Consider the following 24,880-nt stretch of genomic DNA (forward strand, 5'->3'; position numbering starts at 1 on the left):
ATGTCAGTCACGCAGGTTTTATTTGACCTTGACCTCATTTTCAAGGTTCATTGCTCAGTGTTAAGTTTTTGTGTTTTGGTCTGTTTTTCTTAAACTATTAGCAATAGGTCAACTATATTTGTTGTATGGAAGAATTGTTAGCTGTACATGCCTGCCTAGCATGGTTCATCTGACCTTGACCTCATTTTCATGGTTCATTGGTCAATGTTTAGTTTATTTGGTTAATGTTAAGTTTATGTGACAGTTGTAATAAAGCTTTATATTTAGGAATATCAACATAATATCAATGATTAGTAAAGAAGGCGAGACATTTCAGCGTGTGCACTCTTGTTGTGTTTTGGTCTGTTTTTCTTAAACTATAAGCAATAGGTCAACTATATTTGTTGTATGGAAGAATTGTGAGCTGTACATGCCTGCCTAGCATGGTTCATCTGACCTTGACCTCATTTTCATGGTTCATTGGTCAATGTTAAGTTTACTTTGGTTAATGTTAAGTTTATGTGACAGTTGTAATAAAGCTTTATATTTAGGACTATCAACATAATATCAATGATTAGTAAAGAAGGCGAGACATTTCAGCGTGTGCACTCTTGTTATCAAACAAGAGGATGTCTTGGGTACTAAAAATGGTCAATGATTAAATTTGGGGATTCAAGTAGAAAAGTTCAATAGCGCAATACCCTTTTTCTTTTAAACAGGAATATATGTGTCAGTGGTAACAATGAACACAACAATGTTCAAAATCGAGTGAAAACACCGTTCACGCGAATCAACGATGCTAAACGTCTTTTCATTGCATTGTCCAAACGTGTAATTAGTTTTTGTAGTAGTCTTAGCCTTTCCTGGTGCAAGGTTTGATATAAATCATCGATTGAGCGAATATGGGACATGATTGGTCGTCGTGGTACCTTAGAGAGTATCACTAAATCAGAATTAGCTCAAGCTTTGCAGCAAAAAATGGAAAAGACTACCAGAATACAAAGTTAACGTTTGATCCATTGAATGAGAAGATGATTATCATCGATGATTCGTTTGAACGGTGATCTCACTCGGTATTGGACATGTTTATTGTAACCAGACACATATTCTCGTTTTCCAAATTTTAAGAATTGTGCTATCGATCTTTACTACTTGTAAGCATCCAAAGTAAAACATTTTCCATTTTTAATACCCAAGACATCCTTTGTCAAAAAATATAGTTTATTAGATTCGTTATTTTTCGTAACCCCATTTAAATTATTCATGCATGTGGTCTTGTCAATAACAAAAATAGCCATATATATATACTTTCGGTGACGAAATAATAGTATATGTTATAATGTTTTGGCTTGTGAGTAAAATCAGGTTGGAGCGATATTTGTATCCAGGTGTATTTATGTAATTACCAGGTTGTAAGGTAATACATCGACAATCATGATAATTCGAACCTTTTGTTTAACACAGGATGTAAGTATAACGACTCTGTTTTCCTCCATCATGATGCTAAGTCTTTCTATAAAATCTGTTAATGGTATTTATTTTATTTTAGTGTAACGTATTGTATGTTTTTTTACTTTCTTTCAATGCAAATTCACTTCCACTGTTTATGCGATAAAAGTGTGCTACGTTGTTTCAGAGTATGTTTTTGATATATTATGTATACATTTTGCGTATGAGTATTTTGTAAAATGGAAAAATATCTCCTTGTGATTCGAAGTTTTTAATAAAAAGTTTGTATAATTGTAACATAGTTTTCATTAATAGTTGAAGAAATGTAGTAATGTATTATATTATATCAAAATGTGAGTATATTTGATTATCTAACGTGTACGCCAGGTTTACAAGTGACCTAAGTTTATAGGTACCAGGTTTGTAACCAGTTATATTGTATATCCTAAAACATTTTTCAAGTTAAATGATTTATTCCACAAGAAAACAGTATTCTTAAAAACAACAAAGATATAAAATAAGTACGACTACTGTTCACGTTAATAGTAAAATAATTCAACAACTGTTCTACTCCAACTTATATATATAACTGATTCCCAAATTTGCAGTTATAACCATAGGTATTTTGTTTATATAGTCATATTATTAGATCAAGGTTGCGTTTCGTTTGCGGAAATGACCTTCGGAAAAAACATTGATCGGCTCGATGCCTGTATAGGCTGGTAAAATGGCGTTCCAGCTAAATGGAAATCAAGAAGGACTATTTCGCTCCTTAAACTTTTATTTTAGCAGTCCGGCAAGATCGAACAACAAACTCCAAACCAACTGTAAAGTAACATACAAACAATAACAATATATATAAGCACAAGCAATTAAAGGATTAAGAAGATTAGCATATGCCAAATAGAAATAACAATAGATTAGAAGAGTAATTAATGTCCGACACGTATAAGTAAATTATTGTCTAAACTGTTACAGAAAATAAATAATTAAATGAATAGAGTAAATGAATTTAAGTCCTTTGTTCAAGATAATGACACATAATCCGTGTAAAACACTTATGCCTAAATTTACGACAAAGTTCAGAATAATAAAATAAATGCAAAACAAGAATATACATTAAAACAACTGAATTCATAAAACGTGTTCAAAACTAATTTCATTGCATTTCATTCCAAATTGTCCGGTCATACCTGAAGAAAGTGTACGTGTAGGGTATATTTTCTTCACACGGATTGTTATTTTGATAGTTGGGGTATGCAAATCTTAGTAAGTATATCCATATAGTATTAGGCAAGATATATTTATATGACAATACTATGTCATAGTCCTGATCATTTATGTGATATTAGCCAGTAGACGTTCAACACTAATCAATAATTAATAAACATGTTTATATAATTAACACATAGCTGATAGGCTTCGGTTGATAATGGATTTTCTAAGGGGTACAATCTGCTCTATCACCCTCCCAATAAATATGTTTTATCTAAATTATTATACTGAATTTTATTTGAAATTTTAAATTGCCAGTAATAATTAAACTATGACGTATTTAGTAAAGTACACAAATCATAAGCGTCTCCGTGCGGGTTGATGAAATAAAAGCCATGGTATAAAGGAGATTGTCTCCGTCGTATTAACCAATCACAATCTGACATTTTAACATGAAGTACAATAACATTGCAAAGCAAATTTTTAAATATTTCCCACAGAATGTAACGAAAAGTAACCGTGCAATATTCTATTATGTTGCACTAGTGACCCGCCGTGACATTTCCAGGCTTATAATTAAGGAGGTAGAAAGTAATTGTGAGAAATACGTGGTTAACTACATATAAACGTTATGCAAAATTTCGTAAAGGTACATATACGTTCATTTCTATACTGAATGTATGTTTTGGATGCTTTTTACCATTGCATATTAAATTTACATAATTTAAAACTTTTATCGAAAGCGTGCGAACTAATCCTAAATAAATGCAACAGTAGTATACCGCTGTTCAAACGTCAAAATGCAGATGGGACAGTCTGTATATTTTACCATTTGAAATCTCTGTTTCAAAAACATAAAATTTGTAAAATGAACGTTTTTCTTCCTTTTGCTTTGGAAACATTGTCAACTGAGGCGAAGCCAAGGTTGACAATGTCTTTTCGAGGGGTAACAATCTGCTCTATCACCCTCTCAGATATGTGTTATTTAATTTTAGTATACTGAATGTTCTGTTATTACTGTCTATTAAATTTCAAATTCAAAGAAATAAACAATGTCGTCTTGTACATAACAATCATCCGTATTTATTAAAGCGCACACTTGAGCAAGCGTCTCAAGGGTAATAGAGTATTTGCCATGGGATAGAGTAAATTGTCTCCCTCGTATTAACCAATCAAAATCTTGCATTTTGACATGAAGTATGATAAATACATTTACCTTGCTTTGTAGCAGTCCGACACACAAAGTCGGATTTTTAGTATGATAGCCCACAGATAACAGTCCGCAGGAAGACTATCAACTTTTTCCGACACCAAGCTTACTTACCATTCATTATTCTTACTGTTAAATGCCGAAGTGAACCGTTTAAAGTCCTTTGTTTGATCATAATGGGGATCGAACAAACGACTTTCCACACTCAAGGCTAACAGGCAACCACAAGATGAAAAACAAGCACTATAAAAATAAAGATTTATTCAAGAAAAATTAAAAAAAATCATTTCAGAAATGCATTTAACTTTTGAATAATATTTTTAAAAACCATATAAAATAGTATAAATATAGAAAATTTATGAAATGGTCTTTACTCTTCGTATATGTCCATTCATATGTGAGGAATTCTCTGTATAATGATTATTAGAAGACACATCTTCTTTTTCACTGTTATCACTATCACTCCGTACATCTTGTAGCTGGAAAAGGAGATATAAATATCAACAGTCTGTGAATACAGCAATGCATGAAACAATATGTAGATATCACATGTATCTTACTTGAGAGATATCTTTGGATAGTGCCCAAATGTACGTCATTTCTAAGTTGTTTGGTGTCTCGTTGGAACTGAAATTAATCTTTTCCCCCTATTTCCTTTTAATTTAAAGAAGATCTAACTCAAAGATATCAGCTAAAGGAGGGGGTTATTAATTTTATCGCATTCTATGAATACTTTTCGTGGCATTTTGATATACAAAAATGTATGCATATAATATGAATTCTGTTCTATGGGTTTACACATATTTTTAAAATATGCACACCTTGAAAATTAATCATTCTAAAATATTAACATAAAGTGTTTCAAATTTTTCATGTCGGGTCCATTTATAGCCGACTATACGGTATGGGGTTTTCTCATTGTTGAAGACCGTACGGTTGCCTATAATTGTTTTCATCCACTTCATTTGAACTTTGGTGGATAGTTGTCTCAATGGGAATCATACCACATCTTATTTTTATATTACCGTATTACTGCACCTAATGCGCATTTACACATAAACGTCTCTTCAGTGATGCTTGAGGTAAAAGTTTTGCTAATCCAAAACTCATACAAACCTTGATGAGCTGATAAAATCAATCTGTGTTACATACTTACTTGACCTTCAGTAAACTTTTTTGCAGCTGTTCTAATTATCATTATAGTCCAAAATATATGGAGAATTTGCAACACTCCCAGCATGACTTTCAATAACTGCATTACAAAGCTACTTCCATAAAACTGTTCATGAGGTCCATTATTATTTACATATTCAGGAAGTTCAATTGTAACGGAATATAAAACCCTAGATAATAAATATATTATTATTTTTTTACATCATTTTGTCAAAATGGATAATTGGGTAAATGTACAGAAGACAGATCGATTATTTAAGGTCAGTTTTATGTGAATTAAGTATTAATCAAATTAAATCATTATCGAACTCTTACATCCTCCATTGTTGTCGAGCCAGCGACATTTATGTCGCGAAAGCGAGACATAGCAATCTTAGATTCCGTCGTCGGCGGCAACTTTTAGGTTCAGTCTGTGGTTAAAGTTTTTTAAAACATCAATAACTTTGTCAAACCTTCATGGAATTTTTGGAAATTTGGACAAAAGCTTGTTTATGACCAAAATACAGTATCCAGGGCAAAATTTGAAAATATTTATTTCATAATCCCGTATTTTACTGACAAATGGACTTACTTTTTTTACAGTTAACACTAGATTCAGTCTGAGGATAAAGTTTTTCAGTCACCAATAACTTTGTCAAACCTTCATGGAATTTTAGGAAATTTAGACAGGAGCTTAGTTTTGACTAAAATACAGTATGCAGAGCAAAATTTTGAAAATATTTATTTTCATTTAACTGAGAAATGGACTTAGTTTTTTTACATTTAACAAATAGGTATAGTCCGGGGTAAAAGTTTGTTACACATCAATTACTTTATCAAACCTACATAGAATTTTATGAAACTTTGGCACAAGCTATTTTGAAGAAATGATGTCTGAAGCAAACTTTTCAAAATGTATTTTTTTCATTTTCAGTATTTTTCTGATGGATGGACTTAGTTTTTACAGTTAACATTTACAGACAGTCTGGGATTAAACTTTTTTGACATGATACATTTGCAAACCTTAATGGATTTTTATGAAACTTGAACAGAAACTAAACTTCAAGACCATGAAATATCATTTAAAGAAAAAGTTTCATTTTTTTTTAAATTCTGTATTTTACTGATAAATAGACTCACTTTTTAAGTCAACTTTACATTTTTACACTGACAGCAGCAATCGCAGGCGAGACACAGGGTTCCGCGGAACCCCTTATGAATTTTTACAGACCAAGTTACAAAGAAATAATCTTTTCATGATTCATACGAATCATCGACATCAATAACTTTGTCAAACCTTCATGGAATTTTTGGAAATTTTGACAAAAGCTTGTTTATGACCAAAATACAGTATCCAGGGCAAAATTTGAAAATATCTATTTCATTATCCCGTATTTTACTGACAAATGGACTTAGTTTTTTTACAGTTAATACTAGATTCAGTCTGTGGATAAAGTTTTTCAGTCACAAATAACTTTGTCAAACCTTCATGGAAATTTAGGCAGGAGCTTAGTTTTGACTAAAATACAGTATGCAGAGCAAAATTTTGAAAATATTTATTTTCATTTAACTGAGAAATCGACTTAGTTTTTTTACATTTAACAAATAGGTATAGTCCGGGGTAAAAGTTTGTTACACATCAATTACTTTATCAAACCTACATAGAATTTTATGAAACTTTGGCACAAGCTATTTTGAAGAAATGATGTCTCAAGCAAACTTTTCAAAATGTATTTTTTTCATTTTCAGTATTTTTCTGATGGATGGACTTAGTTTTTTACAGTTAACATTTACAGACAGTCTGGGATTAAACTTTTTTGACATGATACATTTGCAAACCTTAATGGATTTTTATGAAACTTGAACAGAAACTAAACTTCAAGACCATGAAATATCATTTAAAGAAAAAGTTTCATTTTTTTTTAAATTCTGTATTTTACTGATAAATAGACTCACTTTTTAAGTCAACTTTACATTTTTACACTGACAGCAGCAATCGCAGGCGAGACACAGGGTTCCGCGGAACCCCTTATGAATTTTTACAGACCAAGTTACAAAGAAATAATCTTTTCATGATTCATACGAATCATCGACATCAATAACTTTGTCAAACCTTCATGGAATTTTTGGAAATTTTGACAAAAGCTTGTTTATGACCAAAATACAGTATCCAGGGCAAAATTTGAAAATATCTATTTCATTATCCCGTATTTTACTGACAAATGGACTTAGTTTTTTTACAGTTAATACTAGATTCAGTCTGTGGATAAAGTTTTTCAGTCACAAATAACTTTGTCAAACCTTCATGGAAATTTAGGCAGGAGCTTAGTTTTGACTAAAATACAGTATGCAGAGCAAAATTTTGAAAATATTTATTTTCATTTAACTGAGAAATGGACTTAGTTTTTTTACATTTAACAAATAGGTATAGTCCGGGGTAAAAGTTTGTTACACATCAATTACTTTATCAAACCTACATAGAATTTTATGAAACTTTGGCACAAGCTATTTTGAAGAAATGATGTCTCAAGCAAACTTTTCAAAATGTATTTTTTTCATTTTCAGTATTTTTCTGATGGATGGACTTAGTTTTTTACAGTTAACATTTACAGACAGTCTGGGATTAAACTTTTTTGACATGATACATTTGTAAACCTTAATGGATTTTTATGAAACTTGAACAGAAACTAAACTTCAAGACCATGAAATATCATTTAAAGAAAAAGTTTCATTTTTTTTTTAAATTCTGTATTTTACTGATAAATAGACTCACTTTTTAAGTCAACTATACATTTTTACACTGACAGCAGCAATCGAAGGCGAGACACAGGGTTCCGCGGAACCCCTTATGAATTTTTACAGACCAAGTTACAAAGAAGTAATCTTTCCATGATTCATACGAATCATCGACACTTGTATGACTTCAAATGTATATATATGCTATGTTAATAGTATGGGCGCATCGTCACCGTTTACAGTCACATAAAAAGGATTCAAACAAGTGAAGTCGCCAGTTTTATTTTACAGACTTTATTTATTATCAATCAGATTAAGACGCAGATATTTCTTCAAAAAAAAACTTTCTGAATTATCTATCTGATTTGATATTATCTTGAAAATTCTTAGAATGTATGTGGTCAACCCAAAAAGTGTAAACTTTATTATTTTAAGTCGATTTTTGATGCAGTGTTTGTAGAGTGTATATATACCATTTTGTTTTTCTTTGTTGAAACAGTTATTTGTTTTTATAATGATTAAGATTATAACATAATGTTGACTGCTATACCCCAATTAATGACAATTTTACCTATTATGTCTGTTTGTTTTGCTCACACATTGTTGTCAATATAATGGAATTCTATTCTATACAAGTGAGAGGTTTAGCTAGGTATAAAACCAGGTTTAATTCACCATTTTCTAAATAAGGAAATGCCTGTACCAAGTCAGGAATATGACAGTTGTTTTCCGTTCGTTTGATGTGTTTGAGCATTTGATTTTGCCTTTTTATAAAGGACTTTCCGTTTTGAATTTTCCTTTAAGTTCGGTATTTTTGTTGTTTTACTTTTTTTTTAGTTTCTTCTTGTTTCATATCAGGTTACAGTTTGTATGCAAAAGTTCCCAAATTTTCAAGCGCAAACAGATCACAACATGTACCCCAATTAATGACAATTTGACCTATTATGTCTGTTTGTTTTGCTCACACATTGTTGTCAATATAATGGAATTCTATTCTATACAAGTGAGAGGTTTAGCTAGCTATAAAACCAGGTTTAATCCACCATTTTCTACATGAGGAAATGCCTGTACCAAGTCAGGAATATGAATGTTGTTTTCCATTCGTTTGATGTGTTTGAGCTTTTGATTTTGCCATTTGATATGGGACTTTCCGTTTTGAATTTTCCTTGGAGTTCGGTATTTTCGCCATTTTACTTTTTGTTACAATGTATGAATATTGTCTAAACTATTTTTGTTGTGGCTCTAACGGATTTCGAGTTATAAGAAGGAAGGGAATCCGATTTTAACGGATATTTCTATTTCCGAACACCCAGGTTGACGTTTTACACAGCCGTATCTGCGTTATTGTTTTCCACTGCAGGCCAAAATGTTCTGTTTTACATTATAACTATGTAATCAATTTTGGGATCGACTCAAATTCTGCCAATTGTATCTCGAAACCCTTGAATGTTAAATCAATTGTGTTGTCGTTCTTAAATAATGGATTTTATCATGAAGAATCGAAAGGTAGAACTAAACTATATATATCTTAATCTCTTATAGTACACCAAGCTAGCTAATGGAAAAACTGAAATCTGACAGGCTGACTGATGTCTTGTGAACACCTGCGACTCATTTCACAAAAAAATCTTACGAGAATAATACTCTTGTTAGTCATGAACATTTCAGTATAACTTATGATTAATATTTATCCTAAGTTTTTTTTTGAAAAGAGTCACTGGCCTCTTTTTGATCAATTTTATAAAATGGGAAAAGTCTGAATCCAAAAAAATCAATAACAACCTTTATGCAAACACTATTTTTGGAAAAAGGAATTGGTCAACCATTTTGTCTCGCCTTGACGGAGTCAAAAAGCGAGACATAGGTATGCTGTTTCCGGCGTCGGCGTCAACAATGTATTAGTTTGTGATTAGGTCTAGTTCATGGTGAACCACTAGTGATAGGTCAATGATATTTGGTATGCAGTTGTATTAGCATTGGCACATCTCATTACCATGGAGATTATTTTGCCCCGCCCCCTCAGTCAATGTCTATTGACTTTGAAACTTTTCAAAGTTAACATGTATAAGTTTGTGATTAGGTCAATTTATGGGGAACCACTAGTGGTAGGTCAATGATATTTGGTATGCAGTTGTATAAGCATGGGCATATTTCATTTCCATGGAGATTATTTGGCTTCTCCCCCTTAGTCATGGTCTATAGACTTTGAAAATTTTGCTAAGTTAACATGTATTAGTTTGTGATTAGGTCAGTTCAAATGGAACCATTAGTGGTAGGCCAATGTTAATTGGTGTTCAGTTGTATAAGCATTAGCACATCTCATTTCCATGGAGAATATTTGGCCCCGCCCCCTCAGTCATGGTCTATTTACTTTGAAATTTTTGCTTAGTTTACATGTATTAGTTTGTGATTAGATCAGTTTTAGATGAACTGCTAATGTTAAGTCATTGATATTTGGTATGCAAATTTATTGGCATTTGCAAGTATCGTTTCCATGGAGATTATATAGCCCCACCCCTGATCATGGTTAATTGACTTTGAAACTTTTACATAGTTTACAAGTTAATGTTTGTATTTAGGTTTGATTAAAGGGAACGACTTATGATAAGTCAATGGTATTTGGTATGCAGTTGTATTAGCATTGGCACATCTCATTCCATTGAGATTGTTTAGCCATGTACCTTCAGTCATGGTCCATCGACTTTGGATATTTGCATTACTTACATGTTAAAGTATTGCAATTTTAAGTTAAGCATTTGCATTATCAAAATTACAAAAAGGCGAGACATATCTCTGTGATTACTGTTTATTCTTTTATTTTGAGAATTTCTTTTTTGTTCGGCCACACGTTATGATCGAGATACGGTCATATAATAAAGAGAAAATGCCTTGGGAATTTATAAATATATAAATCCAAACACTGAACATGTTAAGATAAAAGTTAATTACACATGTCGAATGTCACTACTTTACATATAATATTGTTATTCAGTTAATGAATTGAACGGAATTGCTTTTTGGTGAACATACGGTCAAGTTTATGATTTAATCTTAATATTTGAACTGAAATAGTCGTTTTTTTCTCAAAAACGATTGACTTAGTACCTGTTATGAGATATTTCATATGATCTATTAATAAAGATGATAAAAGTAATACATTTTATAATGATTTTTATGATGGATACTTACATGTATGGATATGTTATTAGTCTTGTAGCAATCCACACTACGGCAAACAGTACAAAACATAAATCTGAGACTTTGATATATTTACAGTAGTTACTCATTTTTGCAAACTGTAAACAAAACAAAAAAATACTTGTAAAATAATTACGAAATTTTAGCAGTCTCTCAAATAATAAATGTTTATTTATAACCATCCAATAACCAGAAGAAAGTCTTTTGTTACTTTTCGGATATTGTAAATTTGTTAGTTTTCGCATATTGCTTCTTTAACTACAAGATTGGATTTATAGGTCCGACTCTGAGCCATGACTACATGGCTATAATGATAGTTTGAACACTGATGTTATTTATCCTCACTTTTTAGTTTAGTTAAGCTGGTAAATAGTTTGGAAAAAGAAAAGGTGTTCCGTTTGTCCTTCCAGTCATCGATTATCCAATTTACATAGCCGCGATTTCGTGGACGTGTTCTAGTACTTTTTAAAGCAGTATTAATTCGGATTTACGTTATTACTGTCGTTCCCGATGTAAACAAAATAACACCAGTAAAAAGTTTACTAAAACCAACAATTTATCCAAACATTGTTACGCGACATACTCAAATAAAACAAGATAATTTCAACTAGAGGCTCTAAAGAGCCTGTGTCGCTCACCTTGGTATATGTGCATATTAAACAAAGGACACAGATGGATTCATGACAAAATTGTGTTTTGGTGATGGTGATGTGTTTGTAGATCTTACTTTACTGAACATTCTTGCTCCTTACTATTTTCTCTATTTATAATGAACTTGGCCCAGTGGTTACAGTGGAAAATATTTTGTAAAAATTTACAAAAATTTACAAAATTTATGAAAATTGTAAAAAATTTACTATAAAGGGCAATTACTCCTTAAGGAGTAAATTGACAATTTTGGTCATGTTGACTTATTTGTAGATCTTACTTTGCTGTACATTATTGCTGTTTACAGTTTATCTCTATCTATAATAATATTCAAGATAATAACCAAAAGCTTCAAAATTTTCTTAAAATTACCAATTCAGGGGCAGCAACCCAACAACGTGTTGCCTGATTGGTCTGAAAATTTCAGGACAGATAGATCTTGACCTAATGAACAATTTTATCCACGTCAGATTTGCTCTTAATGCTTTGGTTTCAGAGATATGAGCCAAAAACTGCATTTTACCCTATGTACTATTTTTTTAGCCATGTCGGCCATCTTGGTTCGCGGGCGGGGTCATCGGACACATTTTTTAAACAAGATACCCTAATGATGATTGTGGACAAGTTTGGTCAAATTTGTCTTAGTAGTTTCAGAGGAGAAGATTTTTGTAAAAGATTCCAAAATTACGAAAAATGGTTAAAAATTGACTATAAAGGGCAATAACTCCTTAAGGAGTAAATTGACAATTTTGGTCAAGTTGACTTATTTGTAGATCTTACTTTGCTGTACATTATTGCTGTTTACAGTTTATCTCTATCTATAATAATATTCAAGATAATAACCAAAAGCTTCAAAATTTTCTTAAAATTACCAATTCAGGGGCAGCAACCCAACAACGTGTTGCCTGATTGGTCTGAAAATTTCAGGACAGATAGATCTTGACCTGATAAACAATTTTACCCCATGTCAGATTTGCTCTAAATGCTTTGGTTTCAGAGATATCAGCCAAAATCTACATTTTACCCCTATGTTCTATTTTTAGCAATGGCGGCCATCTTGGTTGGTTGGCCGGGTCACCGGACACATTTTTGAAACTAGATACCCTAATGATGATTGTGGCCAAGTTTGGTCAAATTTGGCCCAGTAGTTTCAGAGGAGAAGATTTGTGTAAAAGTTTACGGACGACGGACGCAGGACGCCGGACGCCGGACGACGGACGCCAAGTGATGAGAACAGCTCACTTGGCCCTTTGGGCCAGGTGAGCTGAAAATCGACCAAGAATTTCAACCATCAACGTACCATAATATTGTTATAAATGAAAATAAAATTGGTCCAAGATCAACAAAGTTGATTTCATAACAAAGGATTAAATCAGTCGAATTTGACAAAAACTCAGCAGGGAAACCCATGCTATTAAAGAGGTTTATAGGTTTCACTGTGAGGGTAAATCCGATACCTCGCGTAGGGAGAGTGCTAGGCTCTCTGCTCGCGGAAGGACCCCCGATAAAACTTGCTGATGAATTCGTATGTGACCTGCTTATCAATCTTAATTTCCCACTCTTCATCCTAGTTAATCTAGTTTACTGAAAATAATTATTGGGATAATTGTTAATTAGCTCTTGTCTTGAGTGATTTGCATGAACTATTTGCCACTGAACCTTAAGCATACAACAATCAATCAATTGACAATGTAAACTTAGAAAATCAACATGATTATCCAATTTACACACCCGAAATTTCGTTAACGTTCTTTAGACCTATTCAAAGCAGGTAAATGTCTTGTACCTTTGCATAATCATTAGATAACAGTCAAAATGATGTTAAGCAATATGGCCAAACGTTAAAACCGACCAAAAGAAACATAAGCATATAAAAACTGAAGTTTCCAGGATTGCCAGAAATTATAATTTTGAAAATAGTTTGATATGTTATGTCTGTAAATACACAAGATAAATACTTACTGCTAATAGATAATCTACAGGATCATGTATACATATAACTAGTGTTCCAACTCTTACAGCATTATAATTCCATGATAGTCCTATCAGGAGTATTGTTACTATGTGATGAACAGACATTTCAACGAAATCCTGAAAGTAGAAAGTATACCCGTATTACTCTAACATATATCAAATCCAACTAAAAAAATAGGACAGGTATTAATGCTCATTTACGTTTCTATTGGAGTGAAAGATGTCATTCACTGCTCCCATATTAATTATGTATCATTTCAGTCATTATTGCCAAGATCATATCTAAACAATTCAAAATTCAGGAAGACTTTGTATACTCCTGTACGTTATATAGTTATTTTCTCTGACATTACATGGCTTATTTAAAGTAAAATTGGAAGGTATAGAGTGTGGAAGGCGTTCTTTGTCTGTAAATCTGGTGATCTATGGGCGTTTGGTTCATTTATATGTTTCGAAGTTTAGTATGACGTCCATTTTCGTTGAACTAGTATACATTATTGTTAGATGCCAGCTGAAGCTCTCCTCCGGGTGCGGGATTTTCTCGCTGTGTTGAGGACCCATTGGTGGCCTTGGGCTGTTTTCTGCACTTAGGTTGTTTAGTTGTCTCTTTGACACATTCCCCGTTTCCATTCTCAATTTTATTGTCAATCATTGCAATTTTTATTCATAACAACATTTGTTAAAATGGCAAACTTTATAAGGAAAAGTGTCAAAACATGGTTTTACATTTGATAAGTGTTGATAAGGGTGAACATTATATAATCCATAAACTATTGCAAAAATTATTTGTATCTTCCCTTGCTACAAAAAAATTTAAACAAACTCAGGTTTAATCCGATTTTTTTTGTACGAAGAAAATTCAATCATTAAATCAAAATATTCGTGTTATCCTTTTGTGTTGCATTCCTAGGAATGAATATCTCATACACAATGTGAACAAAACAGTTATGTTTACCTTTCTTTTATGGTCTGTACATATGGTGACTATTGATGAAATATAAAATGCTAACTCTAACAAGTAATACCAATATATACCATCTGAAACAGTCTACAACAACAACAATGTGTTAAAAGTCATTTACCCTGAAAACAAGCAATTCTCATTTATTGTCAAAGTGTTCTTTTACTTACAAGTTTAAAATTGTTACAGCAATTTTAATTACTATTTTATATAAACTTAAAAATGTAGTTTTTGCAATGAAAAAAATTTGTTATTCACTAAAATCTTCCAAAATATTGACAGCTTGTTTGGATTTGACACAACTGAATAAAATAAAAAATTCCGCGGAACCCAGTGTCTCGCCTACTTTTGCTATTAGTCGCAGGCTCAACAAAAATGGGGAAAAAATTATTTAAAATTTTCCTCTAGATATTATCTTTTGATTGTAAGAAGCTTCTGTCCAAGTTTGGTAAAAATCCAGGATGGTTTATGAAGCTAATAAATATTTTAAAAACTAACTGCAGACTGTATGTAATGTTAACTGGAAAAAATAACTAAGTCCATTTATACGTAATATACGGAAAACAGGAAATAAATTTTTACAAAATTTCCATCTAGATACTAGCTTTTGATCATAAACAAGCTTCTGTCCAAGATTGGTACAAATTCAGGATAGTTTAAGAAAATTATAAAAAAAATTAAAACTTTAACCACAGAGTGAATGTAATGTTAACTGGCAGAAAAACTAAGTCCATTTATAAGTAAAATACGGAAAAACAGGATTTTTTTTTTTACAAAATTTAATTCTAGATACTATCTTATGATCATAAAAAAGCTTCTGTCCAAGTTTGGTAGAAATCCAGGATAGTTTAAGAAAGTTATTGAAATTTCAAAAACTTTAACCACAGAGTGAATATTTGTGGACGCCGCCGCCGACGACGACGACGGAATGTAGGATCGCTATGTCACGCTTTTGCGAAAAAAGTCGCAGGCTCGACAAAAAGAGAAAAATAATTGTATGTAAAGACATTTTCATATAGACAAGACTGTTTTATCTTTGAACTTTTCACTTTTTTTAGAATGGTTCATCGACGAAAGATACATATTTCATTATTAGTAGTAAATGCTTTACGTATACCTGTTGCGATGGCCAACCAGTCCAACAATGCACGGATTGGGTAAACCATGGCTTCTGAAAAGAAACAAACAAAATATGCTTTTTCTTCTCTTCTCAAGTCAATTTACCAGAAGAACAAAAAGTTTCACGAACCGTCCTAAAAAAATTTAATTTCGACAATTTAAGCTGTTTTCCTCAGTTTCTTTTTTATTAAGTTGCCATTCTGAACTAAGGCTATATTAAAAAAAATTAAAAAAAATCATTTATTATTTCTTAAAACTTTTCTCTTTGTCATAATCAACGTAAACTTCTTCAATGCAATCACTAATATGAGGCTAATATTTAATGTGCGTTGATAATGAAGACCTGAAAGTCCATTTACGTAATTTACAAAGAGAAACTTACATCCCATAGTACATATATTCCATACCATGACATAATGAAGTAAAATATGAACTGCCAACTGAAATACAAATAAAATATAATTCTTATTATTTTCTATGTCAAGTTTAGTATTTTGACGGGGCAGGAATGTAAACAATGACCATGGAAGTAAAATGAAATATAATACTTCCATGGTCAAATCAAACTTGTTAACAGCAATGTCTAAATACACTTTAACTATTATGTCAAAATTAACTTGATTATAGAACTATATATATAAAACACCCATTACAAATGCATTTTCTTGGAAAATTCTCAAAACAAATATCGTTGATCTGTCACTTATCGTATACCAAAGTTAATAAACTGCTTCGCCAAGCGCAGCTGGATACGAGCGCAGAGGTCCAACCAGAGATATCCATACACCTAAACACAAGTTATTGTCTGAAAACTAGAAAAATGCTTGTTTTATACCCTTTTTGGCCCCCTTATTCCTGAACGGTTTGGGCAATTACCCCCAAAATAAATCCCAACCTTCTACTTGTGGTATTGAACCTTATGGTACAATTTCAGAGCAATCAAAATACTTATACACAAGTTATTGTCCTGAAACTAGAAAAATGCTTGTTTTGGCCCCTTTTTGGCCCCTAATTCCTAAACGGTTGGGACCATCACCCCCAAAAACAATCCCAACCTTCCTTTTGTGGTATTGAACCTTTTGGTTAAATTTCTTAGAGATCCATACACTTAAACTAAAGTTATTGTCCGGAAACCAAATGTCTTCGGACGACGACGACGCCGACGACGATGTGATACCAATATACGACCGCAAAAATTATGAAACGGATCTGACGTCTGCGGCTTATGTAAAGGACTTGAACTCATTTTTACGAGCCAGACACCTACTTCGCTTCCTTCCTTGCTCTGGTAACCTCATTGTAGATTTGTCTTGCTGCTCGGTAACTATTAGTAACAGGAAGCATTGTCCCCCTTGGCAGGAATTTATTAAAAGATAGTATTTCACATCCAGTTTTCTTGGAATTATCATTTTTAAAGCTGACACTGTATGAGCTGTCCTTGAAATCGCGTTTGGCTTAATAAACTTATTGATAAAGGTTTGTTGCTTTTGTTTATTCTGTGCACATTTACTTTGAACATTGCCAAAGATAATGTCTTCCCGCACTATTTACGGTGCTACTGTATGAAATCTACTATGAATTACAGCCACCGAGGGTAGAACTGCAGAATTGCTGACCCCTTAATATAGCACACCGGCTCCCCGAGGTCTAATCCAAATTTGACCTAACTAATTTTTTTAATCAAACGTTTGCTTGTACAGCCCGGCCACGTGACCATGTGCTTTTAAAATAAAAAAAAAAACTCGTCAGAGATTATCTTCAGGATTGTCCGTTTGATTAATTTACAACTTGTGTACACTTGGGTCGATTAGCGCTTGACATTTTATATATGACATATGCAGGTCGTGTCTTTTTGAATACCGGCTGTTTTCGAACCGTGGTTTTTTTTCTTTCGTCTTTGGGTTGTTATCTCATTGACGTATCACTCATCTCATTTTATTTAGATTATCTGCCTGTGCATGGATTTATTCTGAGAAAGGCAGCCTGACACAATATGGCATATGTCTTCTCCACAGTGTCATGCTCCCATGGTCCACGGTCAAGTTATTTGATGTTTAGGTCTCAATCTAAGTACCAATGCATGATGGGCCAATAAAATGAATACATGTGATTTTTTATCGTTGAATGAATGACGAGTTCCTTTAATTTGTGTCGTTTGGTTGCTCTCTCATTGGCGTAAACTCTTTTATTTGCGTTTGTGTATTTGTCCATGTAGTTACGGTAATGGACATAGGAACTCATCAAACTTTTTTCAGACGAGATTATAAATATACAAATTCAAAAAGTATGACAACATTTTATACTTTATGAAATGAAAATAACGCTTTTTCGGGATTTGCCTTTATCGGGAACGCTCAAACCAAATAACTGAAAGCCAATGATGTATAAATAATTAAATACTTGAAGAGATATTATATATGACCAAGAGGGACTAATAAGGAACAGTCAAATTAACCAAAGGTCAACCAACTTTGCTTGAGGGAGCTGAACCTTAGTTTCTTAACAATTTCTGAATTTATCAACGGAGAACTTAAGAAAGGTATGTTATAAATCATATCAGTTCCGATCACTGACTACTGAAGATAAAATTAATCATTTAATTTTAGGGGTTATATGTTTTATATAAGTGACCGGGGCACACATGTTTGATGGCCTGTGGACATTTATCTTTTTCTCCAACTTTGGTTCATTAAATGATTTTCTCAGATTTCCCCCGATGTCAGCAATATCGAGGGTATATATCCTGTCTTTTTGGTCTTAGGTGGATAATTTTCTCATTGACAATCATGAACGTGTACAAGAGATTATTCAATATCATCAACATTATTTCCTGTTGGAATAAATATTAGGGTAGACGCAATATTTTTTCCACCAAGCATCCGTTCGCAGTAACGGTTATAAATGTTAATGACAGTTCTGCTCATTAATCGTTATTTCTTAAACAATTGTTAATGTTAATGACAGTTTTGGACGTTAATCGTTATCCTTTTAGCAGTAACGGTTATAAATGTTAATGACAGTTCGGGTCATTAGTCAATATTCCTGTAACGGTAATGGTTATAAATGTTAATGACAGTTCGGGTCATTAGTCAATATTCCTGTAACGGTAATGGTTATAAGTGTTAATGACAGTTCGGGACGTTAATCGTTATCCCTGTAACAGTAACGGTTATAAATGTTAATAACAGTTCGGGTCATTAGTCAATATTCCTGTAACGGTAATGGTTATAAATGTTAATGACAGTTCGGGTCGTTAGTCGTTATCCCTGTAACAGTAACGTTTATATCCCCATGCTTGTGGTGTATGCCCTTATATTTTTCAATTATGGGTTGTTTGCCTGTGAGAGAACTTGCACATGTTTATTATATCTTTGTTCTAAGCTGATATTTTTTTTTCAAGCATAATGTTTTTTTTTCAAATTGTTTAACATTTCACAGCGGTTTAACATGTTACTATAATTATTCTTCCCTTAGTTTATTTATTTTGTATTTACATTGTATCATAGATCAAATTTATTTGTTCAGTGTATGTTAACTGGTGTTAATATGTCTTTTGATTGAGTTAAGCCATTTCAATTGATATTTTATAGTGTGTCTTTCTATGTTGTGATGTTACACGATTGTTTCAGATAAGGGTGAAGGTTTGGTACCATTAAAACGTTTAAACCCGCTGCAATTGTTTGCACCTGTCCTAAGTCAGGAATCTGATGTTCAGTTGTTGTCGTTTGTTGATGTGGTTCATAAGTGTTTCTCGTTTCTCGTTTTTTATATAGATTAGACCGTTGGTTTTCCCGTTTGAATGGTTTTACACTAGTAATTTTTTGGGCCCTTTATAGCTTGCTGTTCGGTGTGAGCCAAGGCTCCGTGTTGAAGACTGTACTTTGACCTATAATGGTTTACTTTTATAAATTCTGACTTGGATGGAGAGTTGTCTCATTGGCACTCATACCACATCTTCTTATATCTATAAATGTTAATGACATTTCGGGTCATTAGTCAATATTCCTGTAACGGTAATGGTTATAAATGTTAATGACAGTTCGGGTCATTTATCGTTATTCCTGTAACGGTAACGGTTATAAATGTTTATGACAGTTCGGGTCATTTATCGTTATTCCTGTAACGGTAACGGTTATAAATGTTAATGACAGTTCGGGTCATTTATCGTTATTCCTGTAACGGTAACGGTTATAAATGTTTATGACAGTTCGGGTCATTAGTCAATATTCCCGTAACGGTAATGGTTATAAATGTTAATGACAGTTCGGGTCATTAGTCAATATTCCTGTAACGGTAATGGTTATAAATGTTTATGACAGTTCGGGTCGTTAGTCAATATTCCTGTAACGGTAATGGTTATAAATATTAATGACAGTTCGGGACATTAATCTTTATTCCTAAAGGAATCATAAATGTTGTGTTTTGTGTACTGTTGTTTGTCTGTTTGTCTTTTTCTTTTTTAATCATGGCGTTGTTAGTTTATTTTTCGACTTGTGAGTTTGAATGTCTCTTTGGTATCCTTCGCCTGTCTCTTATAAGAACTCGATGAGGCAATAAAAAAACTATATTTCATTGAAAGAAAATATATGACTGTAATACCACAAGGTTTGTAACAGTGTCCTAACTTAAAACCAAGAATATAGTATATCATGGTGGAACTACATACCTTGCGTCCTCTAATCGTTTCATATCTGTAACCTTATCTTGCTTCTTTCGTTTGCGAAACCAAATCTCTACTTGTCTTACAGTCATTTCTGACTTCTTTGCCAAAGACTGTAATTACCATTATGATTTATATTAGAACATGCAAGTCGTATAAAATTCATCATATCATGTGTTTGGCTTTATTTTTAGACAAGACGATTCAAATTTGAAAAAAAAACGTAACTTTTTTTTAAATTTGTTTTCGTTGATTGTGTTGATATTACTGACAACATCGTTTTATTTAAATATTTTTTTTATTTTATTTTATTTTTTTTTCGTTTCGCTTTTCATTATTCATATTTATCATACAATGACGAAAAAGTGTTATACCGTTATAGCATTCGGTTTTGGATTTCTGCAAACTTTATACACTGCTTCTAACGATGGAACAGGTGTAACGGTTTCTTTGCTTACTATATCATTTACACCAAAATAAGCTCCTATGGGTTTTATCAATATCCTGAAATTTAAAATAAAAGATTATTATTTATTATACGTCATTAAATAGTATTCTCTCTTTTGATGTGTGACTTATGAAATATATCCTCAGTTCTGAATATTGTCTATTGACTGATATTTTCGATACACCTGATGAATAATCAAGTTTAACAACTTCCAACTGGGATTTTACCAACTGTGAAAAACAACTTAGTTTGTTTGGATTATCCTTATATTTTATATTATCAGTGTCACCGCTTATACCACTATTAAAGTTTATTCATAAAATGTTTAAAAAGGAATATATGGATATATTTCCCCAAATATAATTCTCTAGCTCATATTCTGTAAGAACAAATATATACATGTTATGCCGATTTTCAGAAAAGTTCATAGTGTCCTAGTTGTAAGCAAAATCTTTAAAATCAGGAGACGTGCAAACGGTTAACGTCTTCAGCATTCACTTAGCCTTTGATGACCTCTTGGAAGTAAGAAAAGTGGTTATGGCGTTGATGTTCTTTAGACAATTTCATAAGGAAATAACTAATATATCAAAGTTGGTAGTTTCTATCTATGAAAATGGTTATCATTCTCGATTGATTGGTAGTTTTGTTTATTATCGCCACCTTAGCTTGTTATGGCTGTATCGAAGCGAGCAAGTAATCGAGAAATATACATGAACGGTTTTATAATTCGTTATTTTCATTCTAACATTCTAACATGTAATCAACCCAAGCTTCAAACTAACTTGTTATTTGACTGCACACAAAACGTATCTTTAATAATACTTATATTTAGTATACCAGCGCTACCTTTGTTTCGTTAACACGTTTTTTTTCCGTCATAACAGTGTTATGTGGCAGGCATTGTACAATGGTATCGGACCCATTTATATTGTACTTATTTCAATGGCAGGACTGTTCTACATACATTAACATGTTTGTTCTTCAAGATTCTGACAACATCATGACATATTTCTTATCACTTTTAATCAAATCACACTCCAGTCATTTCATAAATGCTTAGAGATGGCGTTGGAACTTCAGTTTTGAAATATATCAAGACACATTTTAAGCAGCTATCTCAAAATTGTAAAAGAAAAACATTTCAAACCAAACTTAAATATCAACTTATTGTCTTCCAAATTCAAATTCATTATGTTGGTCCTGGATGTCCTTCGATCCTTTTTAAAGAGAAACATATAAAATTTGCAATATTCTATAATATTTTAAGCGGCAATACGGAAAGGCTCAATAACTTTTGATTTTGTTTTTAAAATGTAAAAATGTTGGAAAGTCCTAAATGTATAATAGTTAGATTCTTCAATATTAAAAATTCAAGGAGGTTCCTAGGGGGAAATATAAATTTGCAAGTATTAAAATACAGCTCCGACAATGTTGAACTGTATTCAAGACGAAACATTTATATATGCACGGAAAATTAGAGAAATTTGAATTCCTCTTTGTAAAGCACTATTTGAATTCCTCTTTGTAAAGCACTACCTATAAAATAAAATATTTACCCATCTAACAGGTGTCGAATCATAATGAAGAGAACTGCCAGAAAAATGGATGGAAGAACAATATCTGAAAGTTTAGGAACATATTCATGTGGTGGTAATGATTCTAAATCTTCTGGACGGAATAAGTCTGGCTGTAATCTGTTTATCATTCCATTTATCCAGTCCATCGTATAGCCTTAACCCTGTAGACGCTTAAACCTTTAAAATAAAATGGAAAACGATTAGATATTAGCTTTCCACTAAAGACATAAGTCATATTAGTTGGCTATAATTGTGATATGAAAAAATGGTAATTGATAATAATAATGCATACATTCAGTGAAATTTCCCTCAACTTGTATGTTTTTTTTAATTCTGCACTTTTTGCAATAGAAAATATATATGTGACCAGCCATGACATTTCCAGGCTTATGTATACTGAATTTATGTTGTTTTGGATGCATTTTACCATTGCATATGGAATTTATATAATCTAAAGCTTTTAGCTAAAGCAAGCGAACTAATCATAAACTTAAAAAAAATTGGGGCCCTTTTTGTCGAGCCTGCGACTTTTGTCGCAAAAGCGAGACATAGCGATCCTACATTCCGTCGTCGGCGGCGTCCACAAATATTCACTCTGTGGTGAAAGTTTTTTGAAATTTGGATAACTTTCTTAAACTATCCTGGATTTCTACCAAACTTGGACAGAAGCTTGTTTACGATCATAAGATAGTATCCAGAAATAAATTTTGTAAAAAAAAATCCTGTTTTTCCGTATTTTACTTATAAATGGACTTAGTTTTTCTGCCAGTTAACAAATATATATAATAACATTCACTCTGTGATTAAAGTTTTTAAAATTTTAATAACTTTCTTAAAATATCCTGGATTTCTACCAAACTTGGACAGCAGCTTGTTTATGTTAAAAAAAAAAAATCCCAATTTTTGTTGAGCCTGCGACTTTTGTCGCAAAAGCGAGACATAGCGATCCTACATTCCGTCTTCGTCGACAAAGACGTCATACCACCAGCTCTGGAATCCCAGGCGGGAAGTGCCAAGGCACGCATATTTTTATTTCTTTCTTTATATTCACATACACTTTCGACGTTAAATATTTTTACATTCAATCATCTTTTAATAATATTTTTCTTTTTTTTTTTAATTATTTTGTTTTTGTTTTCCCCTTTCCATTTCAAATCCTTTTCTATTACTTTTCTTTTCTAAATTATATTGTATAACTTTGTAGACACAAGAAGATTTCTCAAGTGATGTTGATGATGATTTTCAGGCAGTATTTGCAGTAAATGAAGAAAATTAACAACAGTCAATATTCCAAACTACCATTGTAAATACTAGTCATGACGTATATTCTAATAAATATTAAAAAAAAAAAATTCAGGCAAACCAATACAGTCGTGACAGTAAGAACAACATTTATTACCTAGTCCCCATTTTCTATTCATTTTAGATAATGGAACCATCACAGACTTATGCATGAAAGTCATATTTTATAACTAACTTTTATTCTCTAATTTTTTATTCTTTCAGGTTCTTTGCAAATGGGCACATCCACAAATTCTTTACTACTTTTATTTAGGACGACTCAATTCCTGATAAATACCATCTTGCGATAAATACATTTTTATATTCATATTTATGTCACCTGGCCGTTAATCGTTTTATTTTAATTGACTCTATAATCATTGAAAATGTTGTTTATGAGGAAAAAAATGCTTCCCATATTTCCTATAACACACAATTTTCTTATTTGCACATATATTCTACTTTTTTAGTTGCATCAATTATTTTGAACAAAATTGTATAATTGCATCTTCTATTTACATGTATTTTTATTAAGGGATAATTTTAAATCATCAAGCAATGTAAAAATTATCTTCTTTATCATTTGTTCATTCAATAAGTTTATGTTTCAACTCTTTTATAAATCTATAGAATGATTTGATTGCATACTGTATTCATTTTTTACAAGCATAACTTTTTTCATACATTTCAAACGTTTTATTTCATTAACTGTAAATCTATTATGTGTATTCCCCTATCACACTGAAAACATAGACAACAGCAAAAGTAGGCGAGACACTGGGTTCCGCGGAACCCTTACGAATTTTTTAGTTTACTTTGCGGTATGGATTTTGCTCAATGTGGAAGGCCGTATACGGCGACCTATATATATTATAGTTGTTAACTTCTACGTCATTTGGTCTCTGGAGGAGAATTTTTTTTTAATTGGCAATCATACCGCATCTTCTTATTTTTATAAAGTCATAGCCACTTAATACCCCCCTCCCATCATATATTATTTTTCCACGCTTTTGTCTACAAAAATTTGTCACGAACTGTAAAATATTGTAGGTTCCATAAGAATACAAGCTTCTTAAATGGATTTAAAGAAATAAAATGCATTTATCTATACTAGAGACAGTCGGTTGGTATAAAACGATTGACGTGAATATATGCGATGTACAGTTACTCCATAGATAAGTAAACAGACAATACAAGACACAGTATTTATCATAAAAGTCCAAAGATGTCGTAAAATAGGTTTGCATCGTAGATTTAAAATATATTAGTAATT

At 32.1% G+C, this 24,880-nt stretch overlaps 1 protein-coding gene and 1 long non-coding RNA gene across 6 annotated transcripts in view; one reads left to right on the forward strand and one right to left on the reverse strand.

Moving 5' to 3' along the window:
• LOC127728679 (uncharacterized) overlaps positions 1–1,725 on the forward strand; it is a 185,259-nt gene extending 183,534 nt beyond the window's left edge. The window contains exon 2 of the long non-coding RNA XR_007994311.1: positions 46–1,725. This is a non-coding gene — a long non-coding RNA (uncharacterized LOC127728679). The remainder of the gene's footprint in view (positions 1–45) is intronic.
• A 2,372-nt stretch (positions 1,726–4,097) lies between these two features.
• LOC127728659 (ceramide synthase 2-like) overlaps positions 4,098–24,880 on the reverse strand; it is a 32,834-nt gene continuing 12,051 nt past the window's right edge. For all 5 annotated transcript variants that reach the window (XM_052236266.1, XM_052236263.1, XM_052236264.1 and 2 more), the window contains 10 exons: positions 22,306–22,503; positions 20,676–20,805; positions 20,308–20,414; positions 16,024–16,081; positions 15,640–15,693; positions 14,517–14,609; positions 13,550–13,678; positions 10,931–11,037; positions 5,010–5,196; positions 4,098–4,332 (listed from right to left, as the gene is read on the reverse strand). In XM_052236266.1, the coding sequence (XP_052092226.1) occupies positions 4,210–4,332; positions 5,010–5,196; positions 10,931–11,037; positions 13,550–13,678; positions 14,517–14,609; positions 15,640–15,693; positions 16,024–16,081; positions 20,308–20,414; positions 20,676–20,805; positions 22,306–22,472 (1,155 nt within the window). In that variant the 5' untranslated portion in view covers positions 22,473–22,503 and the 3' untranslated portion in view covers positions 4,098–4,209. The remainder of the gene's footprint in view (positions 4,333–5,009; positions 5,197–10,930; positions 11,038–13,549; positions 13,679–14,516; positions 14,610–15,639; positions 15,694–16,023; positions 16,082–20,307; positions 20,415–20,675; positions 20,806–22,305; positions 22,504–24,880) is intronic.

Source organism: Mytilus californianus, unplaced genomic scaffold, assembly GCF_021869535.1.
Source record: "Mytilus californianus isolate M0D057914Y unplaced genomic scaffold, xbMytCali1.0.p SCAF_2, whole genome shotgun sequence".
Classification (NCBI taxonomy): domain Eukaryota; kingdom Metazoa; phylum Mollusca; class Bivalvia; order Mytilida; family Mytilidae; genus Mytilus; species Mytilus californianus.